The sequence below is a fragment of the Ciconia boyciana genome, chromosome 5 (assembly GCF_034638445.1).
Source record: "Ciconia boyciana chromosome 5, ASM3463844v1, whole genome shotgun sequence".
Classification (NCBI taxonomy): Eukaryota; Metazoa; Chordata; class Aves; order Ciconiiformes; family Ciconiidae; genus Ciconia; species Ciconia boyciana.
In genome coordinates this window covers 65434570-65461255 of record NC_132938.1, presented here as the reverse complement: position 1 = coordinate 65461255, position 26686 = coordinate 65434570, and the positions used below count along the sequence as shown (strand labels likewise).

General features: G+C 37.6%; 1 protein-coding gene across 16 annotated transcripts in view; it reads right to left on the bottom strand.

Annotated features, from left to right (window-relative positions):
* Positions 1–26686, bottom strand: part of MAPK10 (mitogen-activated protein kinase 10) — a 183504-nt gene that overhangs the window by 120988 nt on the left and 35830 nt on the right. For 3 of the 16 annotated variants that reach the window (XR_012042719.1, XR_012042720.1, XM_072862928.1), the window contains exon 1: positions 9018–9175. The exons of 5 other annotated variants lie outside the window; for them this stretch is intronic. Coding sequence is in view for 7 of the 11 variants with exons in the window: in XM_072862928.1 (XP_072719029.1) it covers positions 9018–9062 (45 nt within the window). In the remaining 4 variants the exon portion in view is untranslated. Of the gene's footprint in view, positions 1–9017; positions 9189–26686 lie in introns of those variants that run through there. 8 more of the 16 variants (XR_012042718.1, XM_072862929.1, XR_012042717.1 and 5 more) reach the window with 6 other exon arrangements.

Sequence of the window (26686 nt, the reverse complement as noted above, 5' to 3'; positions counted from 1 at the left end):
CATGTTTTTTCAAAGGTTCATTGACTGGTTGAATCAAAACCAGCTCTGTCATAACACAGGCATTTTTCATAAATGAAGTCTTTGGTCACAATCAGTTCTCCCTCACAGAGGGCTAGCTACAAACAACAAACTACAGAACACCTTTAGAAAGTGTTTCTTCTGTACGGATTCTCCTCCTATTACCTTGTCTGCATTTTTACAGTATACTCATCACAGTGAAATATGAACATTTCACGAGCATGTAACATCTCCGTAGTTCGCTTTTTTTGCAGGGATTTTCCTTTTTATTAAGCTTGTTTTCATCAGTAATGAGGTGACCCCAGATGCCTTACCAGGGACAGGATAGTCTGACAGTGAAGTTTTACATTTTGTCCAGGTGACACACTTGTAATTATTCCCAGGTCTTCCCGAGGAGAGCTGCAAATCGGAGACCACTGCTCAACAAATGCGGCCTGACAAAGTTTCACCTCTGTCCCAGTGGAAGACAGCTGTCGAAGGAGTTAAAGACATGCAGGGTTATGGAAGCCTGGGTCTGAGCTGGGACAGTTAGCTCATTTTGGGACCTTTTGTTCCATTTTACCATGCTCCAATTCAAAACAGCACAGATAACAGGAGCAAGGGACACTGAGTGGTCAAGAAAACTATCTGTTTTCTTTCCAACCCTCTGCAGCCTTTCTAAGGTGAGTACTTTCACCCACTGGTATACTCCGTTGGATTAAAAAAGCCTGGAGGTCACTACAATGCATTGCAATAGTCAAGGACTGCAATATCCTGTTCCACTCCAGGCAGAGAACATTTCTGTAGCTGTGGACCTTTGGGTATAGAGAATAGTCCAAAAGGCAAATAAACAAGCAATACATTATTCCTTAAATGTGCCATCATACAAGAATAAGGAGTCCACATCCTGGATCTTCTTTCTGGCACAGTACTGAAGGCTTACAGGAAAGAGAAAATTCCTTATTTGGAGAAATAAAGAAAGCTTCTGAGGAAAGGTAAATTAAAACCCCCAAAACATCAGTGTTGAAATACTCAAGAGCAGAAATTTAACAGAGGCAATCAATAAAATCTCATCAACTGCATATCGGTGAGGAAAGGGTACATTAGAAAGATGTATTGTTGTCCGCTCTTTAAGAATAATATTGACACTTCAATTTCTACCAGACTCATGAAATTACAATAGCTGTTTACCAACCTACCTTTTTTTGGTCCTGCCAACTATGCATTTCATCTTTCTCTTTTGCTCTTTACCTGAACAATTGTAGCAAGTCTATAACCTAGAGAACAGGGGAGCAGAGGGCAATGGCAACCAACAGCTTTGCAACTTCTCCCAGTAACTTATTATACAGGCTGCTTAAAAGTCACGCTTACAGACAGTGTGGCAAAATATGCACTTCAGACCACCATACACTGTATTTACCTCCATATGCCCTTAGTCTTCTACAAAGGGTTGTACTGTATGCCACATTTGATTTAAAGTATAAACTTTAAAAGGAACAAACAGCTGTTTGAGGCCTTTAAGACATCCTTAGGTGTCAGTGAAAAACAGGGAAGCATCTGTACTTTCAGGAGCCTCCACATCTTCAAAACCAGTATCCACGAGCATACTCTGCATTCTACACAGTTATGGAAGAGTAAGTCCATGTCACAAACCACTATGCAAAGCCAAGAATAGAAGATTAATAACCTTTCCTTTCCTTTTTTTTCCTTACACATGATTTTACGCTTTTCTCACCCTTTTGAGTTAAATTCTTATATTCCTGGTAACAGAGCTGTAGAAAATACTGCTGAAGGAGACACCAGTAAATTATCCAGTCTATATTCCTGCCTGACAGCAGGATCAACTGTAATTATTTCTGACAGATATTTTCATAACTTGTTCTTCACAATAGAACATGCCCTTGCAATTTACATTACATTCAGTGGAGAAGTTCCTGTTTATAAAGAATAAAATCTGTAGCATCAGAAAAACAGTGCTCAACAGAATGCTAGGCTTACAAAGATATAAAAGAATTCACAGAAAATTTATATACTCTGGGCCAAATTAACTGCTGATAGAAAGGTTAATCGGGGTTATGCCCAACTCCCTGATGAACCAGTATATGCCCTCTATAAAACTTCGAAAGTTTTATCTGTTAATGAAGAGCCTGTATGTTTAGTATACTCTTGTGTCAGTTGCTTTACACATGCCAAATATAATTTCAAACAGACACTGCATTTGAATTACTGTACTCTGATTAAACAGGTCTAATCAACCCAGCCAGAAGAGCTCAATGTTTCATTTAAGTCAAGGAGTTTTCTTATCCGCTTCAGAACAAGCAGAGAAACTACAGCCAACAAGACTTGATCTTCTGGCTCCAAAGCACTTTTCCACCACATTTGCATTGAGTTTAACAACACAGAGTAAATGCCTTTGCATGGTCATTTACCCCTGGATTTTGAAAGCCTGCCAGACATGGACTATTAACCAGTAATTGTTCATGGTTGGTTTGTTTGGAGTGGGGGTATTGGTTTTGGTTTGTTTTTAAATTATCAGTGTCACTTCAAAAGTAACCACAGTAACTATCAATTTCTGCTCAACATGGGATGGGTGCCACAGAGCATCTCTGGAAGACACAAGAAAGCGCATGGCAGCTGAAAGAGCATCTTAATACAGCTGATTTCCTTTGTATGAGGATGGCCCTTAATACTCCCCACGGCATTTTCAAGGCCCAGCTTCCATAAAGTGACGCCAGGGTTGCTCAATACATGCCTCATGAGGGACTGGCAGAATATTTGGAAATAGAATACCACTGGCTTAGGTTCGGCAGAGATTAATCACAGACCTGGAACATGATGAGTGAAACAACTATAGAGCTCAACAAGGGTGAAAATTCATAGAACTATTTCATATCCACCATATAAGAAACTTAATGTTTATTTTAGACCTTGCAACAGTATCCAAGCAGGGCAGGTTATCTACCCCCTTGGGAACACCTGCTGTCCTACTTGTAGGAAATCTCCAACAGAAGTAGTATTTTGTTTATTTTGCAGCTAGTACAAGGGATGTACAAGCCAAGGAAACCTCAGTCACAGAGATAATCTTCCTGGCTTTGCACTTCTACTGTTGACTTACATAATCATTTTAATGTGATACCACTCTTACTAAACAGATGCAGGCATGCAAAAGAAAACACTATGTCCGTCAACATCTTGTAGGCCACAGTATTAAGGAAAGCCACGCAGGTAGCAATGAAGCATGCCACAATGAGCAAGAGCTTACAGCATCCTTCTCCTTCAGAGGCAGAATGCGTTCATCAAAAATGTGTCACTGTATTTCGCTACTTAGCAATTTCATTAATTCAGAAACATGTTTCAGAATAATTACTCTCCCCTTCACTTCTTTGGGGATTTTTTCCTTTAAGAGAGATTACTCTCTCTAAACCAAACACTGCCTTTTGAAACATGAAGTTTTATCACTTGCCTCTGTCTCCTTTAAAGCATGTATTATTATAATTGTAGCTCCTTTTTCTCTGTTTAATCCAAATAATGTCTGAAAGCTGCTCAATGAAAATGCTCGTGCTTTATTTTAAACAGAAGCTCCTACCTCAAAGATACACTGAAAGAAAAATAAATTCACATTTGGGGGATACTATTCCCACATGACAGCAGAACAACCCAGTCAGTCAGTCACAGAAGGGTGGGTGACAAGCGACCATTCTTCTATGACAAATGCATCCATTTGTCCTACAGTAGAACATAATTTCCCAAAAATTAACAGCCATATACTACCAGTGAAACAATTTCACTGGATTGCAGAAAGGGCATTAGTTCTGGACTAATTCTATTATTTCAATGAACTTTACAAACTAAGCCTATTTCATTAAGTAGAATTGCTTCATACTTAAAGAATCAGGCAGCATTTGCTGTCAAACTGACATTTGAAGGTGAAACACTAAGCACGTAGTGCAATGCTTGGGATTTTGGGGAGTTGGGTGTTTTTGGTAGACAGAACTTACCTGCAATACTTGAATGATTAGAGAAGATAATCAGATCCTTTTCTACACTAGCTGGCATGTGCTGTTCAATAGTTAATCACTCCTGAAGAACATTCAACCATGATGTAAAAAAGAAATCTCCATCCTACTGTTAAGCAGGATGCCGTTTATCAGTCCGTATGTTGAAAGAGATATTGTACAAATGAAATTCACAGCATCAGCAATAATGAATTAGATGTTTAAAAAGCTCATCAAAGCAAGATGGACACCTCCAATTCTCAGTCAGAAAGGCAAATTAAACCAGTCACAAAAAGACATTTCCATTTCCAAGACATTTCCATTTCCAAGACATTTTAGTGGATTCATGCCTAGTCCAGGCTGCATTTCAATGAAGAGAAAAATAAAATGACATGTACACTATACCAGCTCCACAGTAGGAGCACTTCCATGGGAATGGAAGAGACAATTTCTGAAGCAGAACTTCTCAAAGACATGCAGAGTCAGCAGAGCACAAAGCAGCTGTTGCTGCTCACAGGATGGAAACTGAATTTGCAAGAAGACTACTTTGAGTTGAAAAGGGAGAAGGGAAAAAGGAGAAAAGGAACGTGACCACCACAAGTTCACAAAATATACCACAAGCCTTTCCTGGACAAATTTCAAAGCTGTAATGGAAGGGCAATTTTAAAAGCAAATACCACCAGTACAAAAGCAGAGTTTTGTTGTGATTATAAATAATCCTCAGCAGCAGAAATGTTTTACTGATTTGCATAAGACCATAACAGAGTGTAGCCCCTCCAACTTCAGGTGTGTGCTATTCTCAAAAGGATATGAGCCACTGCCCAACATGACCAGCCTTTGCTCACTTTTCCTATCACTATTACTGCTAGTGCTGACAACTCTTATTATGGTATCACAAAGTCCAATGGTATTTGTTGCTCTTCTCAAAGCTTCAGATTAAGAATATTAGCTTGCATTTAAAAGAACTTTCTGTCCCTCACAGTTGCAGAAAGACAACAGAGAACACACTCAACAGCCTCAAAAGATGAAAAACAAGAACACACAAAGATTCTCCATTTAAAAACAAAACGACTTCAAGACATGATTTATGAGTACACAGAGACAAAAATCCACTTTGCAAATGAAATGCAGACCTAGGCATATGCTTATTTAACCAACTTGTAGCCATAAATTCAAGACAGTTTGTTTGGAAAAGATTCCTTCCTCTAACATCAGTATTTAAAGGAAACCCTACCAGTTATTTCAGTGGGAGGAAAAGCAGGTTCATTAGTGACTGGTATCAATCACTGCTAGTGAAGGATAAATGAAATTTTTCCCTATACAGGAGTTTCTTTATCATGATTGTTAAAATAAAGGTCAGAGTAAGTGAAGGGTCCAAACAAAGGCATGCAAGCAGGATGGACAATCTGCTGGGAAAAATTACCACTGAAATAAAATTCTGCAGCATTAACTAAGGTTTAGCTTGGAGTAATGCAGAGCCAAAATACAGACAAAATCTCATCTACACTGCGACCATGAGCACTGCAGTGCAAACGTTTTTAAAAACCTGTCACTGTATAAGTCTACTGCAGCCCTTATGAATACAAACAGGCAAAGCACGTGTGTCTGTGTGTGTGTGTCAGTGTGCTACTGAAATCTTCTTGGCTTAATCTGAAAAAAACTGCATATGAGAAGGAGGAACTGTAGGACACTGTATTTTAGGAGAGCACTTGAGCACTTTATTTGTCAGAAATTACTCCAGTGTATCAGAGACACTCTGTAACAAGAGATTTCAATGTTCTTATGTGAATGTGACAAAATGACGCAGAATACTGAAAAAGTGCAAAGAAAAGACCTGCATGAAGTGTGAAACATATTTTCAATAATAAGAACTGTCATCCTGGTTTCTCTAGACAACTTTTCAGAGATTTATAGTAACACAAAGTATTGAACTTCAAGACCTTGTATACCACGCTATTGTTATAATAGCATTATTACAAGAATATCATATTGTAGTTTGTATAATACTCCTATTACAACAACAAACCCCAATAAAATATAATACAAATAAAAGATAAATAGTATTCAAGAAGAATGATAAACATATTAATAAACAAATTCTGCCTGAATAATGTAAGCAAGCAAATTTATGCCCATAAGAATAGTTGGAAATAACTGTCTTGCACATGCAGTCTTGTACAAAAGTTTCCGCTGAATCACACTGTTGCCAGGGTTAGGGACCTCACACAATGGCCACGCCTAAACCCTGACTTCTTGCTTAGGACACTTGATGTTGCAACAACTGACCGGAATACAGCTTGTACATTCTCTGGCTAATTCTTCTCCCAAATGCTGACCCAAGTCAAGTATCCGAGCAGCTAATGATGTGAAACTTGGCGATCAGAATGAATTCTAAATATTTAAGCATGAATGATAGAATCCTAGAATGGTTTGGGTTGGAAAGGACCCTAAAGATCACCTAGTCCATCCCCCCTGCTGTGGGCAGGGACAGCTTTCATTAGATCAGGTTCCTGAAAGCCCCATCCAAGAGCAGCCTACCATACACTTCATTTGAATCACGGTTCAATGTGAAAGCAGACTGCCTTTCACAAAGATAGTTTCAATGGTTTGTTGAGTTCTTCTTTACACTGTCCTCTTCTATTGAGATTACAGGAGCTTTTACCAAGACGAGGTTTTATCAGCTTTCTCTGTACAGTGGGTATTATCCAATCCCTCTTTAAGTGCAAATTCCCAGTGTCTACAGGAACATAAGTTATATTTCAAACTGGAATGTCAAGAGAGACAAAAGAATCCCTCGCTAGCCGACATATTTCTTATCAGACAAAGCATGTGGGTGGAAAACAAACCAGCAGGACCAACCACGTGGATTTTAACTATGGATATATGTAAAATTTTAACACCATTGAGGGAAATAATTTTGTTACAGTTTTACCATTTAATTATGATGTATTCTCCTCATTACATTGCAGGTAGGAATCCATGCTGCCATGTTTAAACCTATTCTCTCCCACTTCTACAATAATGTAAACCCTCTGCACAAAGTTACCTCTAATGAATCTCAGTTACTGTAAGTGAATGCTCACTGAGGAAACACTGAATGGCAGTTACTTAAGATGAAGATTGGAAAAGTTTAAGCAGCTTATAGCTGGGGGAGGAGGGCAAAAGGGAGAGAGAGAAAGAGAGAGACTGACTCTTTGTTTTCTTTCTATTACATCGACTATTACATGATAAACCAGTGTATTTTGAAACACACCACCATGAAGCAGTTAGGTACTGCTATCACTATGCAGAGGGCTGTTTCGCAGTAGAACCCAGAATTCTTTCTGTCACAGACATTAAATCTGGTAAAATTACTATGAAGTGGGTAAGTGTCAGATAACATGCTGGATTGCCCTGACCTACAGAAACTATGAAGCACCTGGTAGTGCAGATTATAAAATAGCTATTAAGATTAAAGACTGGACAAAATGTTTAGGAGCCATCCTTTACAACATCAATAGGTCATGTTTATAAACCAATAAAAGATTTGAATGCAGTAAAAAATGGAGTTGTAAAAGCTTATGAAAATATTATATCTGGTTTGATCACCAAGGGGCAATCATACACCCTTGTTTTGGGCTGAGATTATGTGGTCTGGTTTTTGGACAGGCAAGTCTTTCTTTTAAGAATAATTTGATTACTCTGTAGGTCTTCAACCAGGAGATAACCTCTCCACCCCAGGCTCCCTTATTTTACATTCTAAAGAACGTATTTTGTCACCTTTTTTTTTTTTCTTTTAAATAAACTTTAACCAAACAGCATAAGCCTTGGATTTCTATATGTCCTTTTGAAAAGAAGGGCCTCACAGACTGAAAGATCTCATCAAAAGTGAGGGGAAAAAAAAAAGAATTATTTTTGGTACTATCTATCTGCTTCAGAGGGAAGGAAGGAAACCAAGGTCTAAGTACAAAGGACTTAGTCTCAGAAAAAATATACATAATTAAAAAACATAAAATAGCTTAAGTGATCAAGCTGCCTAAAGCCCTATGGACCAGGATATGTCATTGTGATAGCATAAATCACAAAGGTGACAAAAGCTTATAAGCTTTCCTATACTCCCACATCTGCAAGGCATGCAATTATCTGCTGCATAAGGAACACATTTCCTTTCTGAGTACCAACATTCACCTAGCTTCACTAATGAGCCTCTCCTTTTGGGCCTGCAGCTGTATTCATAGTCCTAATGATACACAAAATTGAGTATGGACCACTGTGTCTGTGCACTTCACGAGCATCCCTCCTTATATTTATGCAGACCCTATACATGTCAGAAGTTGCAAGTATACAATCTAGGATAAGCTGCAATTCTTTCCAGTTCCTTCAGGATTTTCCTCTTACAACATGCATAGCCAAATCAGTGATGAAAAAACTCTAAAGCTGGTCTTATCTCGGAGGAAAACATCAGTTTAAGCAACCTTGACTGTATTGAGATTCCTTCATTTCTGTTCACACTACATGAGTCATGAACAGATAAATTATACCTCTGTTCAGGCTCATGTTGGAAAATACTGTGAAAATACTTTCTTCTTCAAGAAAGAGGATGACTGATGGAAGATAGCCACCTGATGCTGAGCAGTATTTAATCACAAGTGTGAACATGACTGTAGATCACAGAAGTACCATGCTAATATGCTGGGTTTCTCATTTCTTGTTAACTCTAGCTCAGTGTCTGCAACCACTGTGACAGACTTCACTGACTGGCCCAGCCTCTACTCACAAAGAGAATAAAACTACTAACCGTGTACTACGACGGAATGAAGTTCATACTCTGGCATCAGCATATTTTACTGTATGTTCCTACTTATCCCATGGAAACCACAGATAAATATCTCATTCACACAGCCTAGTGCCTAAATAGCAAGCTCAGACTATACACATTTGAAATGTATATAAATGAAACTTATTATCAGAGGAATGCTTTCAGAAACACCACCCCACAGGCCATTAGGTTTCACTGCCAAACAGATACATATTCTCTCTACTTACAGCACTCAGAGCCCCCTTATGTCCTTCATCTGAAAAGAATCTCATATGGATCCATGTGTTGATTACTTGTCATTCCTCAAATCCATACAGGCACAATGAAGTAGCACTACTTGCCAGTGGGGTTACATCTGGGATTCCCCAGGCTCACAAAATGAGTGTGCACTACCTGTCCTTCAAAGAAATAAAGCATTAAGTTAAAAAAAAAAAAAAATCACAATTACATTGTCTTCAATAACTGTCCACAAGCAACATGAACAGAAACAGCAATGTACAACAGAAACAGAAGACAATCCTATAAATAAAACAGCAGAGCACACGGTACTATATTCTAGGAAGTAACAGTGAATTTACTGTGATACACCTGATAGAGTAGTTGCACGTAAAAAAAAAAAAAACACCACAACAAACTTGCTTCTTCATCAAATGTAAATTTATTTACTGTATTCTATGCAATGTGCACCACAAATTCTAAGTGTAACTCATGTAAAGATAAGCTCAGATTAGCAGGTGTCCATGAATATATTAACATGCAGCAGTCCTCAGAAGCATGTGTGTTTGTATAGTTACTCAAATAAATGTATGTAATTGTGGTAAATGTATACGATCTAATGTTTGATTTCATCAACCTTCTGTGAAGTGCTGTTCAGCACTGGTTTTCAGACAATGTATGTTCAAGGAGTGTGCAGAATGAATAGCCAAGAGATACTGATGCCTTTGCAAGAAATGCCAATATCCAGTTATCACCAGTTACAGACTAGGAGGGTTAAATATTACTGTCTTTACAGACTAGACACATATGCAACTGTTACCTGAAGCAAAGTACAGACACCACTACCTCTGAAAGGACCATCACTCTTGGCAACATGGAGATGGTAAGTTGAAAAATGTATCCGTATTTATAAAAAATTCTCGTTTCTTTACATACTGTGCAAAATAAAGTATAAGGAGTTCTGTAGGCAGGTTAAAATAAATATTGTAATTGGCTCAATGACCTTTCCATAAATAAATGGATTACAAAGGCACTCTTTGCAAATTTATTAAGGTACACAGGAAGAATTCAGTTAACATTTTTCTCAAATTCAAAGGGATAGCTATTTTAATGCCTTTTCTGGATTTAGTACAGCTACACCTCTCTGCATATTGCTAGATCACTCATATGAGAAATGAATCTACAGCTTTTCCACCTCTACAGTGGAATGAAGCACATCAAATAGCAAGATATTTAAAAACCTCTCTGACAGAGAGCAAGCACGGGTCTTTATCCTTTACCTCTTTGGACTGCCAGATATGCACATCCTTGATGCATTTGAGCTCATAAAAAAATTGAAAACAAAACAAAAAAACCCCCTTCATTAAAATTCTGGCTGCACACTGCCATTGCTACAACCGTATGTGTCACACAGGAGGACATTGTGAAGTTTACGGACAGATGAATAAGGACATGAGAGCTAACTCCCTTTGAAAAGGAAAGGGTTTGATAGCTTGGATCTTTTCTCTGTTTTGTACTGGAGCTGGACACTAAACCCAAATGCCTTCAGGTCTCAGGGTAACGCAAACTCGTATTATGAACCCAATGTCTAAAGTAAGTTCTCACACTATCTGTTGCAATATTGAAAGCAAGCCTGAGTTCCAAAATAGGTTTAGCATTCTCACATTAAATTATCAGTAAGTTCAGAGTGCTGTGGCTTCAGCTTAAGTACATAGAGCACACAAACTTTGAACAAGCCATCTTGGGCCCTGCTAATAAAATAGCCCCAGTAGTATGCAGATGAGCAGCAACAGCTGGCCATCAACCCATTTTTGCTGCAGTTCATAGAGAGTTCCATACTGCTGGGACTCCACTGTTCTCAGCACTCAAGTTAGCTAATTTAAAACTACTTGCACTTGCACTATAATCTTGCACTGACTACAGTGTAGACATACATTTAACAAAAACTAAATAAAGCAAAGAACCAGTTCTGTACATCACACAGTCTACCTAAAGCATACAGGTACTTCAAAATAATTTGGTTTTCCCTGCACTTCATGTATGGATAAATAGTTTACATAACTGGTAATCGTGTTAAAAATAGGAAAAGATAAATATTAAGATAGTAACTAGGAAAAACCGTAAGAAATAAGAAACAATAAGAAAACAATAAGAAAAAATAAATAAGCAAAGTAAGATCCAAAAATAGCAATGTACCTACAAATTTGTAAAATTGTATTATATCTGCAATGACTAGACACAGAAGAAAATGGGGAAAAAACCACAGATCAGTGTTTTAATATTTTACTCTTAATAATGCCAAAAAGGTTGTCTAGTCAACAGAAATGGACAGTAATGCTGCAACATTACAACATTAAACATTACCTAATGAGATAAAATAGCTGCAAGATCAAAGCAGTTGACAGAATCTGTATGGATACAAATGTATCTGTAAGGCTCAATTTATTTTCCATCAAAACAAAAGATACTGTAAACAAAAACACCAAGACAACTGAGTCTAATTGAATGAAAAGACTGCAACTCAACATATACAAAGGGAAGCAGTAGAAGTACCAGGCTAGTCCCAACTCATCTCGATAGCCTGTATAGGAATAGGCTGTACAATTACTTCAGGTTTTAATAGAGGCTACAGTTTAACATGCTTAGTAAAGAAAGTACAAAATGTGTCACTGTGAAACTAAATTTTCAAACAAACAAGAGCCAGAAGGAAGTAAATAAAAGGCAAGAAATTAACATCCATAGCCTCAGCCTGGAGAAGACATACACGTATCTCCCAAAAGGCATTCACACTCAGCAAGAATAAGCTAGCAGTGGGGCAAAGACAAGATAAATCTTCCTGTACAGTCAGATCCTGACAGCAATTGTTGACCCCCATTCCCTGAATATCAGTGGCAATCTTGTCTTTGGATTACATTATTTATATAAAATACAAGATTTCTTAATCTTGTAACAGATAAGCTTTCTATGATCGATACAGATGTTTCAACCTTAGGAATAATTTTTTGTGCCCGTTCAGTAACTTCATTTCTGATTATACAACACATCCACAATCTCAAAAAAATGATTGCAGGTCACACTTTGTTTGGTACTGAGTTAGTGTATTCAACAGATACGTTCCTACTGATTTCACTGGGCTTTGGATTATTTCATTAAATAGTGTTCTAGTTTGCAATAAAGGCCTCATATTTACAGCGCCAACCTAATACCTTTCAGTTATGTTTTACAGTCCAGATTCATCAAAGTAATTAGTCTAGAGTGTTCTACTTCCCTAATAGATATGCTTAAGGACTTTGCGTAACAAATCTAAAAATCAAACAGAAAATTACTTAACCGATAAGCTGAATTTTAAGCTAAAGCATCCTTATTTCACTAGCTCTCTTCTCCCTTCCGATCAGTTATGCATGTAAGGAAATTTTGTAATTTTAAGATAAATTTATCACCACTTAAATATTCTCTAATTTCCAAGACCAACCAGCCACATTTTAGTCAAAGCTGTATAATACAAAGCAAAAATAAAATAAATTAGAAACTTCTATTTGTAAACATCTTAACATAAATCAATGTGACACTACTGACTGAGATGCAGCACTAGGCCACTGGCCTAGTTAATGACCAGAGAAAAGAAGCAATGCCATAGAGGAACAGACAACATTATTGAACCCTGGCACTCACAGTTCCTCTTGTGATACAGTGAATGACGGAGACTGAGTCCTACTACAGTGGGAGCAGCCAGCACACTTCTCTGGGCAGCAAGAACAATGGGAAAGCCACCTGGTGAGCCTCCGTCCTCCTTCACTGATTGTATACTGCTGCCAAAAGCAGGTAGCTAATACTCACATTTTTGTGGTGAACTCTTTGTTATTTGGGTTTGGGTTTGTTTGGGGTTTTGTTTTAGTTTTGTTCTTTTTGTGGGGGTTTTTTGTTTTTTTTTTAAAGTCCTTAACTCTCAAGTCATGTAAGGACCATAATGTCATCTTTCATTAAATATATACACACAAAAAAAAGTCACATTACTTTAATGAAATATATTACATAATCTTATTTATTATATGAGATATATCTTTAACTATATCACAGATATAGATTATTTTTTATTTATATATACATGCCTTTTCTGCCACCAAGGTTCTAGAGTTTAAAATGCAAAATGAAATGGTGTAAAAAGTTTAAAAAAAATTACTGAGAGCAGATGCTGCACCAAACAAGTGTGGAAAAGCACAGCACCTATGTAGATGAGATTATAAGAAACAGGATCATATCCAGCTGCCTTTGATGTCCCCAAAACAAGACACTAAGTTAGATTCAACCAGCAAGTTTTTTGTTCCTGGACATCTGAAGCAAAGCCCACTCCACTCATGCAGCGTCTCAAAAAAACCCCCCAAAAAGCAACCCACCACAAACAAACCACATACAAGTCAGATAAAAGGTCTGCCACTGATGATTTTCAAACTTGCATTTCTAAGCCACTTTCACAACCTCAAAAGGAATCTTTCTTAAGATTTTTTTTAGTAACTTGAGAGGATAATAATGTAACTATAAAAGCTGTTGCAGGGCTCACGCTATCAGGCATAGTTAAATACTAGCTCGCCCTATTGGTGCCAAGGTCTGCATGAAGCATAGGTAGAGAAATGTGAATGAACAATAGTGCTCCTGAAGCTCTGTCTCCTCTTCCACCCTTTGAAAAGTTATTTTGCATAAGAAAAGCAGCAGAATATCTAAAAGCTGAAAAATCAAAGTGAAATTACTGGCTCATATTTCATTTAGCTTGGCCCGTATTTCTGGTCTCCTCTGAGTTCATTTCACTGCCTGGTTCTCATCTTCTCTTGATGTGGTTACTCTTTACCTCTTTGTGATCTGTGGTAACACGTGAATACTGACTGATTTGGGGGCTGCTTTTGTAGGTGTGCTGTGACCTTGTACATGCTAAACAAGATTTGATTCTTACTACTTGGAACAATGAGTGAGGCTTCAAGCATTATCAGAAGCAAAGCACTACAGAGCAAGGTTGTATTTCCATGGAGCTGCTCTTTGTTCGAAGGCCTCTCTAAGTCAGTACATGAACTGCCTGAGAAATAACAACTCGCAATCAAAATATGTTTGAAAGTTCCCTATGTTTTTTCAAGAGAGAAAAAAAAAAGACCCACCAAAATGCACCTAAGCTACTTGTTCATCTGCTACAGCTGGAGTAGTTTTCAAAAGACTCATAAGGTTAAAGTATGTATTATAGACATTATATTAGTAAGGAAATCATACCAATTACTATATCACATCTTCTAGAAAGTTAAAAAAGCAAGCAAATGAGATAGCACTGCACTGGAGTTCTGTAAAACCAGTGACTCAGCTACAAGATTTACCTCTTGACACACTCACTGCTCATGCAGCTAGCTCATACTTCCCAAGGGAGAGCCACGTCTGCCACCTCTTACCAACTGCAACTGCATAGCTCATCAAAACTACATAGGAAACATTAGGGTGGACAGTCACAGACAAGCCCCATTACGCTGCTGATCCCATTTCCTCATCTAATTCTCATCCATCCAGGACTTGTGGGCAGGCAAGACACAATGAAGTTAGTATTAGTTTCCTACCTCACTTTAAAGATTACCAAAGGCCCATCCCACCACATTCAACTGTGCCACTTGAATACAGCCTCTCGATACGTACCAAGATAATTCAGATCGGAACAAATGAAGGAATGGCCTGAAGGACAAGGCTGCCAACTTGTGATTTTGCAACTCTAAATTGACTTTAGCAACAAGTCCTACAGCAATGCTGAGCAGGTGACGTACAGTATGATGGCTTGATCAAATCCAAACAGTTCCTTCCTGCATCCCATTCCTTGACTTCCCATAAGCCAATTATTTCCTGCACAGAAACTACGCTAGCATAGCAATGAGCCCCAAATAATAAATGCTCCTGAGAAAAGTGGTAATAGCAAACACTGAAGTTCCAAGGCTATAATCAGATTGTTTTCTTCAGCCAAGAATTTTATTTTAGATAGCATTCAGTAAGAAAAGGCAGGTCAGTCAGAAATTTAACTGGTTGACCTAGATACCATGCACCTTAAGTTAAACATTAGTCAGTTACTTTTTACATCTTTTTTTCATGGGTTTATTTTCCTGGACAAAAATTCATTCATAAGTGTTCTTGCAGTTGACATATTTAGACAAAGATCCCTATGTATGCAATATTCAATGGGCAGTATTTATAGTATTTGTAGCATGTTTTGCCTTGAAGTATTTAAAGATGCATTTTCACTGGCTTTAAAAAAAAATGCTTTTCAGTTCAGAAATCACAGGTTACAGTGATTGAAGAGAGTTCTGTCTCAGTAATTCCAGTTGGCTCCTCCATCAGTACAACATAACATGACAGCTTTCACAATGCATCACCTTCCTTAAACATAAACGCTATCTCTCTGAAGTACTGCCAACATGTTTGGCAGAGTTGCCAGTCTGGATTACAAGGAGCAGACCACTACAGCACTGACTTGCTCAGAGCAGAATGCTGTTTGGGCAAATACATCTACCCTTTTGCAAAAATCAAAGACAACAGGTAAAGTAATAGTCACAACCATGGTAGTCATCTACCTATGATACATACAGCAGGTAACCTTCGGTGATAAAACTATGAGCATCAGCTGTTAATGTCCTAACCAATTTTAAGAAGAGACAGCCAGAAATGAGCTATCGCAGAACACATTCATCACCCACGCTGCTGATTTCTAGGACTGATTATAATGTTCCACTCTATCACCTAAAATATATTCCGCTTGCCATCTAAAGCTACCTGTGGGTTAACTGGCGTTATTTACCTTTATGGATTTTAGCAATAAAATCTGTTATTTGGCTGGATAACTAGCTATATCTTCCACTGTATTTATTATTAAGAATACAACACAATACAACAATTGAACAAGATGTAAGCTATTGCCATGGCACAGCACCACACGCTTTCACAGCTTTCAGATCAAGTACTAAATGTTTCAGCAGGAAAGCTCAGTTACTGCTTCATTGTAGCTGAAGGCAGGCATAGCTTTTTGTGGCAATTACTATATGACCAGTTCTTTGTAGAGCAGTAACATCCAAAAAGACAGGATCTGCGCCCCACAGAGCTGTTTATCCAAAATGGCAATAAGTAGTACAACAATAAAGCACAAACATGAAACAGACAATGGCAATGGCAACTAGAAAGCTGAAAATATATATTGGTTGAATCAACAATGGCTCTCTATATTTTATTTTTTAATGCTTTATTATAATATTATTATTATTGCTGTTAATGATATTAAGACTCCCAGTTTTGCCACAATGATCAAGAGGGCAGGTCAGTGCTTTGCAGAGAAAAAAATTAGGCATCTCTCAGATGTTGTGTGGGGCTGTGTGGCTTACTCCCATTTCTCCTCACCCCACAAGCCTGTACAAATTCACTGTCAGAGTTCCCAACTCACTAAACCAAATAGTTTAACAAGCTGAAGGTCACTGTAAGCAAGATTCCCCTAGCTGCTGCCTTTGTGTCAGACACTTTGGTTGATATGAGCTGCCTGTCAGCCAGAGCTATAGCCTGTAACACCAAAACACAGCCATAAAACAAAAATACAGTGAAAGATTAGGTCAACAAATTGTGTTCTCGTACTGAGAAGTGTCAAGCTCCCAGTGAACTGGTAGATAAAAAAAAAAAAAGAGTTAAAATTGAAAAAAAAAAATTCCTTTCTTCCACAAAACAACAGAAGGGATAAATAGTTTTGGTTTGGTCATGTATCCCCCCCATCCCCAAGAGAATGTCTCTTGAATGTCTACTACCAATGAAGAAAATCTTTCTTCCAAAATTAAATGAAGCAAACAAAAGGGTTCTTTAGAGCTCCCTGTGTCTCCCTTCCCACCTCTCAACCCTGAGAAAACGTTTGTCTCCATTCCTTTCCAGTTTGCCGTATGTACTAACCTACCACATCCTACTGGTATCTCTTTATTTTATCATCACAAGAAATAGATATGCTGCCAGACTACTGAAGGCTTTCTGTGGCTTCCATTTCTTTCCCCTTACCTTTCTCTAAACAGCACACATCCTCTCTAAACAGCAAGCTCCATATCCAGTTTGCTTCTGTCACTGCAATGCAGTCGCGCCCAGTACAGCCGACCACTATCTGCTCTCGACATGCTGCCCAAGAACACTCCTCCTCTCCAGACTTTTTTCTTTATTGTTATAGCCTCACCTGCTTTTTGAAGGTTGCGTAAAAAGAGCATACACATTGGGTATGTTTTTTTAAACAGCATCTTTCTTCATGATACAGGCATGTTTTCCAGAAATTACACCTTTGTGTTGTCTACATGTCTGGTTTCCAAATTACGCATTTCTTTTCTTACAATATTTCTTACTGTGCTTCTTTTCACGTATTTTTTTGTGTGTTTCTATTAAAGCTAACAACATAGCATTTTGTATTTTAAGCAGTTTCCCCACTCTTTTGTGTGTGTTTCTATGAACTATATAGGAACTTTTGAACAGCTTCACACTGCATGATGCCAAAATTACCTATTTTGGGCATGCTGATGTGTCAACAAATTTAGATACACCAGAAAACTTTCTGGAAAATGCCTCTATAATCTTTGAAATAAAAAGTACTATCCCTTTACTAACTACTGCATGCTTTGGTGTTTTAGATATATGTACCTGAATCTATAACCTTCCCTCTGAAAAAAGTTTTTCTTTCTTTAATTCCGCTTAGAGATCACTTTCTGTTTCCTCATGGGCTGCAGCTTTTCCTAGCTTGTTAGCTCTTTTCAGAGCACCTAATTTCTGATTATTTCAGTTTGCTGCAGTACAGAAGAGTGAGGAATATCCTTTCAGATTACAAGTAAACCCCTACTGTTCCCATGTGGGTTTTCTTTTTAGATTCCATCTCATCTCCTCAATGATTAGAAACTTCCAGCAACAATCACACTCAACAAGCACAGATTTGCTCACTGAGCTTTAAGAGTTTTCTGCCCATTGTGAGCCCCATTGAGATCCTGAGTCCTTCATATGAGAAACATAAAACAATTAAGACTTTATTTAGTGACTCATTTAAAGATTGTCAGCTTTATCATGTAGATTTTAACTTACTAAGTCTGTTTTAATAATTTCATAGACAATAAAAACCTTAGAGAAAAAATTGTCCGTACTGACTCTTCCTATCCATCCCTCTCCAGGGAGACTCAGTATACCCATATCACAGGCTTTTTTTCAGGAGTTCATTTTTATGAAGATGCATTATTTTTTACCAGCAACCTAGACAGATAGCCAATGTCCATTTCATGCTGAGTGTTGCACAACTTTGTCCTTTGAGCTTATATTTATCTCCCATTGTTCCTACCACAAACCCTACAGCAAACAAACAGTAGTCACAAGCCTGCAGTTGTCTCTATAGGATTATCTGTCAAAAGCAGTGAAAGCACAATTGCGTACAAGTAGAAAAAAGGAGCTTGACTTCTTTCAGTAAACTGTTTGTCCTTCAACTTTCAGAGAATCTGGGCACTGAATTGAAAGATGTCCTTAACATCTGAAGTTTAAGAACAGACACTATAGTAAAAAATCTGAGTCATCAGGCAAGGAAAATCCTCACTGATTTCAACATGACTATTAGAAGTAAAAAACTATAACTTGTTCCAGAAAAAGTAAACTCTCTTCTGCTCCCTGCCTGTTATCAAAACCACTTTGAAAAGCACCCAGACACTGCAAAATATTTTGTAAATTGCAGCTGCCAACCAAAATGACTAAAAACTGAAAGCACAAAGGGAAGCCTTCCAAAAATTATTTAATGACATGGAATTATATCTACAATCACCTCCTTTCTCTGGGATGCACAGCAAGTCAAGCCCTTCTTTGTGTCAGCTTTCTGGGATGGGAGTTCACTGGAGCAGAAGTTCCCTTTATATTTGTGTCTTGTGCAGCACAGATAATGTCACTAGTATTCTGCAAATACAGCACTGTAGCAGAACATCAGCACTAAGCAGCTGATCATCAAAGTGACTTTATAAACTTAAAACTTTGTTTCTAGAACATGGATGCGCTTGGGACTTTTTTCGGTGCCTTTAACCAACAAAAAACCTTCTGCGGGCTTAAATAAAAACGAAAGGCATAACACTGCCTTTGGAAAGTTATTTCACTTTCCAAACTACAATTTGCTTTAACCCAAACAACACAGGAGGAAACTTAAGACAGTACTTCTCTACCTTTTCTTGTTTAAGGGAAACAATACATCTAGCATAGGCAAGCTTTTTCTTGGCCCTCTTCTCAATGCTTGAGACTGTTAGGACAGTTCAAGGGTAGCCGATTTGTTCTTCCACTCTTTTACAATATTATGTGCAGCTATTAGAAAGAAATCTAATTAGGAGAAAAATAAAAAGAGTAAGTCGACCACCTTTCTCCACACGTCATACATGCTAGAAAGGTTAGGTTTTGCTAGCATGCCAAAACAATGTATGACCCCAGACTGCATTCATGAGATTAATCATTTAGGTTCCCTAAGATGAAAAAAGAACAATTGGTATGAAGAACATTATCGGGAAGGCAGAAGTTTTAACATCTTTGTCTATAATACCCCTTATATTATGATTGTAATTTAATGGAGGTGAGGACACTAAAGGGGGATAATTTCTTGCACAACAAAATGCCAAAGACCCTGTTTTACACAAATTTACTAGTTTCATAAGAAGGCTGGACAACTTTTTGCATGATATATTGTTTTAAGTGAAATGAACTCTACTGGGTGTCATAATCTGTTAGTTAATATTGGAAGTGGCCTGAAGGCTCTGTAACAAATGTAACCTCCAAAAATGGCAGCTCAAACAGTCTAAACGCACATCAAACCAACTGAAATGGTCATAATTCAGTAACCCCTTAAAGTTGAGCTCCATTTGACACAGAACAAATTACTACTTCGAGCCTTGTGACATTCTTAAACATGGACTTTTCAGCTTCTTCCTTCTTTAAGATGGTTATTACCCATCAGTCAAAGCATTTAATAAGCCATGGTTTAGGGAATGGACTGTGAACTACAGATACTCTTGTACCAGAAACCATAGATACAACACACAAATATATTTTGCTATTTTTGTATATCATACTCTGGTCTACAAAAGCCTGGTGTGAGCTTATTAGCATCCCATACCAGGGAGTCACATATATTACTGTAGCACAATTATTGGACAGACAACAGTGAATTGTAGAAAATTACAAGACGACAACAGAAAGAACTTTCCATAGCAGTAAAACAGTCTGATCCATTGAGAAAAATATCTGTGAAAAGCCAAAACAAGAAGGGATTAGGGATGGAAGGAGAGGGCCATTATCTTGCAGCATATTACAACTGAAACTGTGTCTGATCATCCTCATATGTGCATACATCAAAAAACATGTCAAATGTCCAAAAGTTACAATAAATGAGAAATGCACAAATAGAGGGTCTTCCTTCAAAATAGGGGGTTTTTTTCTTCTCATCGTTCAATGTGTTTACATATAGTTTGGGTTTAAAGTATTAAAAATGAAATGGCAATACATTTTCCTTTCCTCAGACTACTGCCCATCTTCTAATCACTTTTGGATGGGCCTTGGTGGTTGCTTTAAAGAATTAATTGGTCTGACTTTACTACAGAGCTACATTCTTGTAGCTAAGCCTCCTCATGCAACAGTTCTTCCTTCCTGACATTCTCCCTAGATTCTCCTAAGTCCATTACAAATGTGGGCAGATATACTTTCTTGATGACATTTCTACTTGCATAGAAAAACTGAAAGCTTGTCAACCTGTCTCCTAGACCCACGTTATGATATTCGATCATGTCCTTAATGATTCTATCTTTATTGGAATGAGTTTGCAGGAGTTGCTGGTTCTTTCTTTTTAATTGAATTCCAGAAATGAGCTGTCATATTCAAAGAACAGGGAGTCATAATACTGTTATAAAAGTGGTTTTTCACTAGCGTTAGAGTGCAAGGAGGTTTTCAATGAATTAAAAAGTAAATTGCTTCTTTGTTAACAGGAATATAAGCAGAAATTGTTTTTCAAGTTATTGAAGGAATGCAAAGGATACTAATTATTTTCAGAATGTCCTTTCAAAATGGCCCTTTCATTATTTCAGTGGTTGTCCTAAGATGCCAAGTTCTAGTCCTAAAAAAATTAAGTTCTTCATACAAGGACAGTTTATTTGCCATCGTAAACAAAAATAAAATTCTGTTTCTAATTCTCTGCCACTTTACAACTGTTCTTCCTTTCCTATTTCCCAATTTTTGTTACCATTTCTTTGTTCCAAGGAAACCTCCACTTCCCAAAATATGGAATCTTACTGAACAATAGTCATCATTTTAAGGACTGACTTAAATTCACACAAGACGAGTTTACGTATCTCACATTTCAGCAAAAGCTGACCAAAGGAAATTTGGGGTCTTAAGTTCAGGCCTGAACTTTGGCATAGGCAAAATACACAACTGCTTACAACAGCATGGTTCTGGGCACAGCACACACCCGTTGACTCCTCTGCCTAATACGTTTGTGCTCAAGGCCTAGAGAGACAGATTCCCCATTGCTACTTGATAAAAGTTAGCATATATGGAGTTGGGGCTACTATGGAAGCAATTTCTGTAGTCCCTGCTCTCTATGTTCCCCTTCCTCAGCACTCCATTAGCTGCAGGAACAGCAAACGTGGCTTTTCAGAGATCTTGTCCCATCAGCCAGGTCCCATACCTCATAATTCTGGTGACAAAACTTATGCTGATAACACACCTTCAGCTACCTTTGACTAACTATTTTGAGTGACTCAACTTTGAGACATTCATTAGATCTCCTTCCAAATGTATCAACTAGAGGAACGTACCTTGTATCCTCTCATACCGAGTCCTGTGGAGGCAAGGCAGACTGTTGCAGGGTGAAGTGGTTCCCCACTGAAGCTAGTACCTGTAGTTTTCTAATAAAGTTTGAATGCTATTTTGGTAGTATCTTTTCTGAAGCTCAGACCCTGCGCTCACTAAAACATTTTATCAGTTTAAGGCAACTACCTCGCAGAATATGAGATTTTCATAGTGTTTTGAGGTAGTGTTTTGAATGAAACTGTTTCAACCTCTGATCATACACTGCGAAATTTTCTGGCATTTTCCAAAAAGACTGACCATACCTACAGTAATAGAATCCTTATGAGACATGATAATGTAATTATTCCAGAGTACTTTAAGTATTAAAAACAGTGAGACCATAAAATATATTTAATAAGGTTTCTAAAATATGAGGTCTATCATCAGAATACCTGAAGTTAAGTAGAAACACATGCAACAAACAACCTGGCAATGCTGACACAAGTTATATTTACCTTCTACTTACAAAAAGACCACTACCTATTCCAGCCATTTCTGTTTCTATAGTCAAAATTCACGCTACTACTACAAGAATTCTACCTCCTCTCTCTGTTTCCTAATAAGAAACTATCCAAGGTACCTGCTGTATGCTATTAATGCCTATAATGTCATACCCACAAAACGTACTCCCTACTCCAAAGATACATTTCTGTCTGCATTGTTCTGATTCAGCAAAATAATTTGTGTCTAACTTCAAAGATAACAGTCACTACATTCATTTCCATGGCATTTCTTACACGCTTAGGAACTTGCTAGTGTGCACTAATCAAGGACAGCAGTATACTAAAAACAGAGCAACAGTGCATTCCTGACCTGATATTACTCACTGTGTACGGAGATTTAAATTTACAATTGATCAGTTAAAATGTAATGGCAGAAAGCACATTAAGGAGAGAAGATTCACTGGATAATCTGAAAAAGTAACTGAATTTGACAGACCACGGTGTGATTTCAGAATGAGCTCCTGCCATTTTGCACGTGCGACTACCCAGAGCAATTTCACTGAAAACAATTAATCTGTGTGGTAAAATTACAGGCACAGTATACCCTACCTAGTAGAGGCCAGCCTGTATTCTTTGTGTGGCACCTTGTCAATGTGTGGAACCACTCTATGTGGAAAGCTATGGTTTACTTGCAGTAATGATGCCTCCATGACCAACTTGTTTATTTTACTAATTGTTTTTCCTTTTGGGAGTGATTTCTTAACATCCAGTGAAAACTTTCTTCCTCCTTTAGCTTCAGGCCACACTTCTTGCCCTAGAATCAACACAAGCATTTGCAAAAGCAAATAGGGAACAAACATCCCAGGCTGGTCTTGTTTCATTATTCTTCTGTTTGTTTTCTGTACAATAGATAGCATTACTTTGTTGGTACAACACAGAAAGCCTCATTTGGAAGGGCCGTAGGCGACCACAGTTCTGGCTGTCTTTAAAATATCATCAGCTGTTCCAAGGGGAAAAAAAGGCATATGAATAATATTCATATCTAAAAGCACACTGCATATCTGAATGTTATCCAGGATAAATCAACCTATCTATATGAAAACATTTAACCAGTCAACTGCCAAAAAGTTTTTACTACGATACCTGTAGTTGTCCTCCTTCCTGCTGTTGACAATGGCAAAATGCCTCTTCTCAGTACTAAATATAAACCCATCATCCATGGAATTTTAGAATTGTACACAAGTCACTTTAAAGTGGTATTTTAAGTTTTTACACGCTACAACAAACCAATTCTGAATCAAAGCCATTGACGATAAAAGTAGATGTGAATGTGTTTATTTGACGAGTATATGGTATCTTTGTATTGCCAGGACAGCATAATGTGAGCAGAGCACAGCCTTAGTCTGGATGAAGAAAGATGAAGCCATTGCAAATATAGGAAAATCTCTAAATAAAAGGACAGCTTACAGATGAATGACCATATTAAAATCCACAGTAAATTAATCCCAATTTATCTGAGTAAGCTGCCCCACAAATTCCACTGTATTAAAGAAAACCAAGAAGCACTGATAGTGAAATAAACCAAAACTAATACAGACCCTAAGATATTTTCCATTTCATCCTCCTGTGTGACAATGGGCACTATCCTGCAAAATACTATTTCCAAAACATTAGCTAAGGTACAAACAAGCTGCATCCAGAACTGAGAAAGGAAAGCTAGAAATTATTTCTCACCATAGGAACATATTAACAAGCAGAAGTCAGATGAGGTAGATCTGTCATGTACAATATGGGTGCTGTACCATGTTAAGGAAAACATAAATGGGCCTTCAAAAAGTAATTATACCTTCAACCACTTATGTGTGAAATACAGTCTCTGACAAAGACTTTCTACAAAGAGATGCATTTTGAAAAGATGACATACTGGTGGAAATAAAGTGCAGTAGGACAAACAGCCTGAAATATAATTGACCCAACCACTACCTTTTTTAACAGAATTCAACATGTTCAGAGATTAAATGATCCAACAGTCCAGGTGAGGCTGCTTTTACCTGCATGTGCAATGTAAAAATTCTAGTTATCTGGGAGTACCCAGATTGTTGTTGTAAATTGTTGTACATGCATTTCTCAACAAGACTATTCTACCCACAGTAAATGAGGCTGGAAATATCAAACGTAAATCACAATATCCACATGGGTATTGGGAACAGTCAGATAAAATAGTCAAAATAAAACCCAATAAGCCATACCCTACTACAGGAAACACACAGAGAAAATGGCACAGGATAGCTATCTGCTCACCAAGCTGCCTGACAATGATGCCATCCTGTGCCTAACTGCTCAATTCTTCCAAGGCTGAGAGGTTTCACATCATCTTAAATTCCAGACAACAATACAATTTGTGTTGTTGCCACAGCATTTCTGATGGTATAAACACGGATAACTGCTTACAGTTCACAGGGGGCAGCTAATTTCAGTAATTCTCTTCAGCACACTGTTCAAACATCCTATGCCAAGCTCTGACTACGTGAACTGTTTGTGAGAGCAGAAATCTAGGACTAGTAGAAAACTCACAAATACAGTAACTTTCCATAGGAGTCTGGGCAGAATCAGCTCCTCAGAAAATCAGCTCCAAAGTATTCTTTCATTATCAACTCAAAATGGAATCCTTCAGAATCTTGCTTTAATTTCTGCATTTCTGTTTTAAAATAAAGGTAGTTTTATATGTCTCATTAAATTCCTGTGAGGCTTCCTAAACACCTGCATGCAACTAGTGTCTTTTACAAAAGATAGGAAAATGAAAAACTATTTGACCTAAAAAAAAAAAAGTGTTTTAACCATTATGTATAAAGGTAGAAAATAAAGATCCTCCTCCTTCTTCTTCCCCTTTTTTCCCCCACCCAAAAACCAAACTACCCAGTGACATGAGGCTGACAGAAAACAAAACTGGACTATTAAAAAAACCCCAAAAGATCCAGGGCTAATTTTTATCTCGTTTCCTCAAATAATAACTCCATAAAGTCTTAGCTTTCATCACAGTAATTAAGACCAGATATACAAAGGTGTAAAAGAAACCAGAATACGGACTGTATGTCTTTTTCCCTTCACTGTCACAACTGTGCAGTGAAGTAGCCAATGTCATCAAGAAAGTTTTACAGATAACAGAAACAGAAAAGTATATAACATCAATACGGAAGATTAGAGCATAACATTTTGTGCCCATTCATTGCTAAGTACTTCATAAAACTGCCATCTTACTCATCTCCTGTATTTCACAAACTGAAAATATGGGAAAACAATCTAAAGTAGAAATACCTCGGGCAACTAAACAAACACCATCTCAGTTCCTTCTACAAGGAAAAAAAAAAAACCTCACACTTTATCACTTTCCGATTCAAAGCCTTCTGCACATGCCCAAATCCCATCAAATAGTTAAAAAAGGATCCATCTCACATGCGACAGCAAAAAGAGAGCCCTGTTCATACTAATGTTATTTACATTTCCTAAATCAAGAGCACTTCTTTCTAAAGGCCACATTATACTGCAATATCTAGCACATATACCAGCTATATGTATACTACATAAATGTATCTAGTCATACTCATTGAATATATGTGGTGCTTTCAGTATGAAGTCTACATAAAACTAGCCTTTCAATTTGGCAGCCAAAGCAACATTTCTTGCCTCTTCTCCTGTCCCTCACAGTGAACAGTAACATTGCTCAACTTTACTGCAAAATGGCCAGTGTTCTCATTTCTCACAGAACATGTTTCACAATAAATTACTTCTATTTACTCATTGATCTATCAGCAGACTGTAATTTTACTTTGTTATAAAGAGTGAAGCCTAGGAACTCTGTATTTTAAACTGTTTTTAAACTGATGTTAAACATAATCTTAATTTAAGGAGTAACAGCTGCTTGGTTTTGGGTGCCTTTTGGGGGGACAGGGGGAGGAGGGAAGTAATCACAGTTAATGTTTCATATTCTGATTCTCAACAGCAGGTGTTCAGATGAAAGCTCTGGGATTTCAATTTGAAATTAACTCCGAACATTTTCCACTGCTGACAGTGCAACTGTTGCTGATTATTTTAACAGTATTGGCAAGTCTTCCCATGTCAATAACCACTTATCCTCAATAAGGATGATTTTCTTCAGCTTACACTCTGAACTATCTAAACTGCTGATTAAACTTGATCTGATCTATTACAACAGACTGAGCAGTCTGTGATTAGATTTCAGTTCAGAAGGCCATTTTAAATGCTGAAATTATTTCAAGCAGAAGTGGAAGGTTGGTTCTGTTTCACATACCAGATGTTTTTTATGCACAATGACATCACATGTTGAAACACCAAAGTCCTCTCCA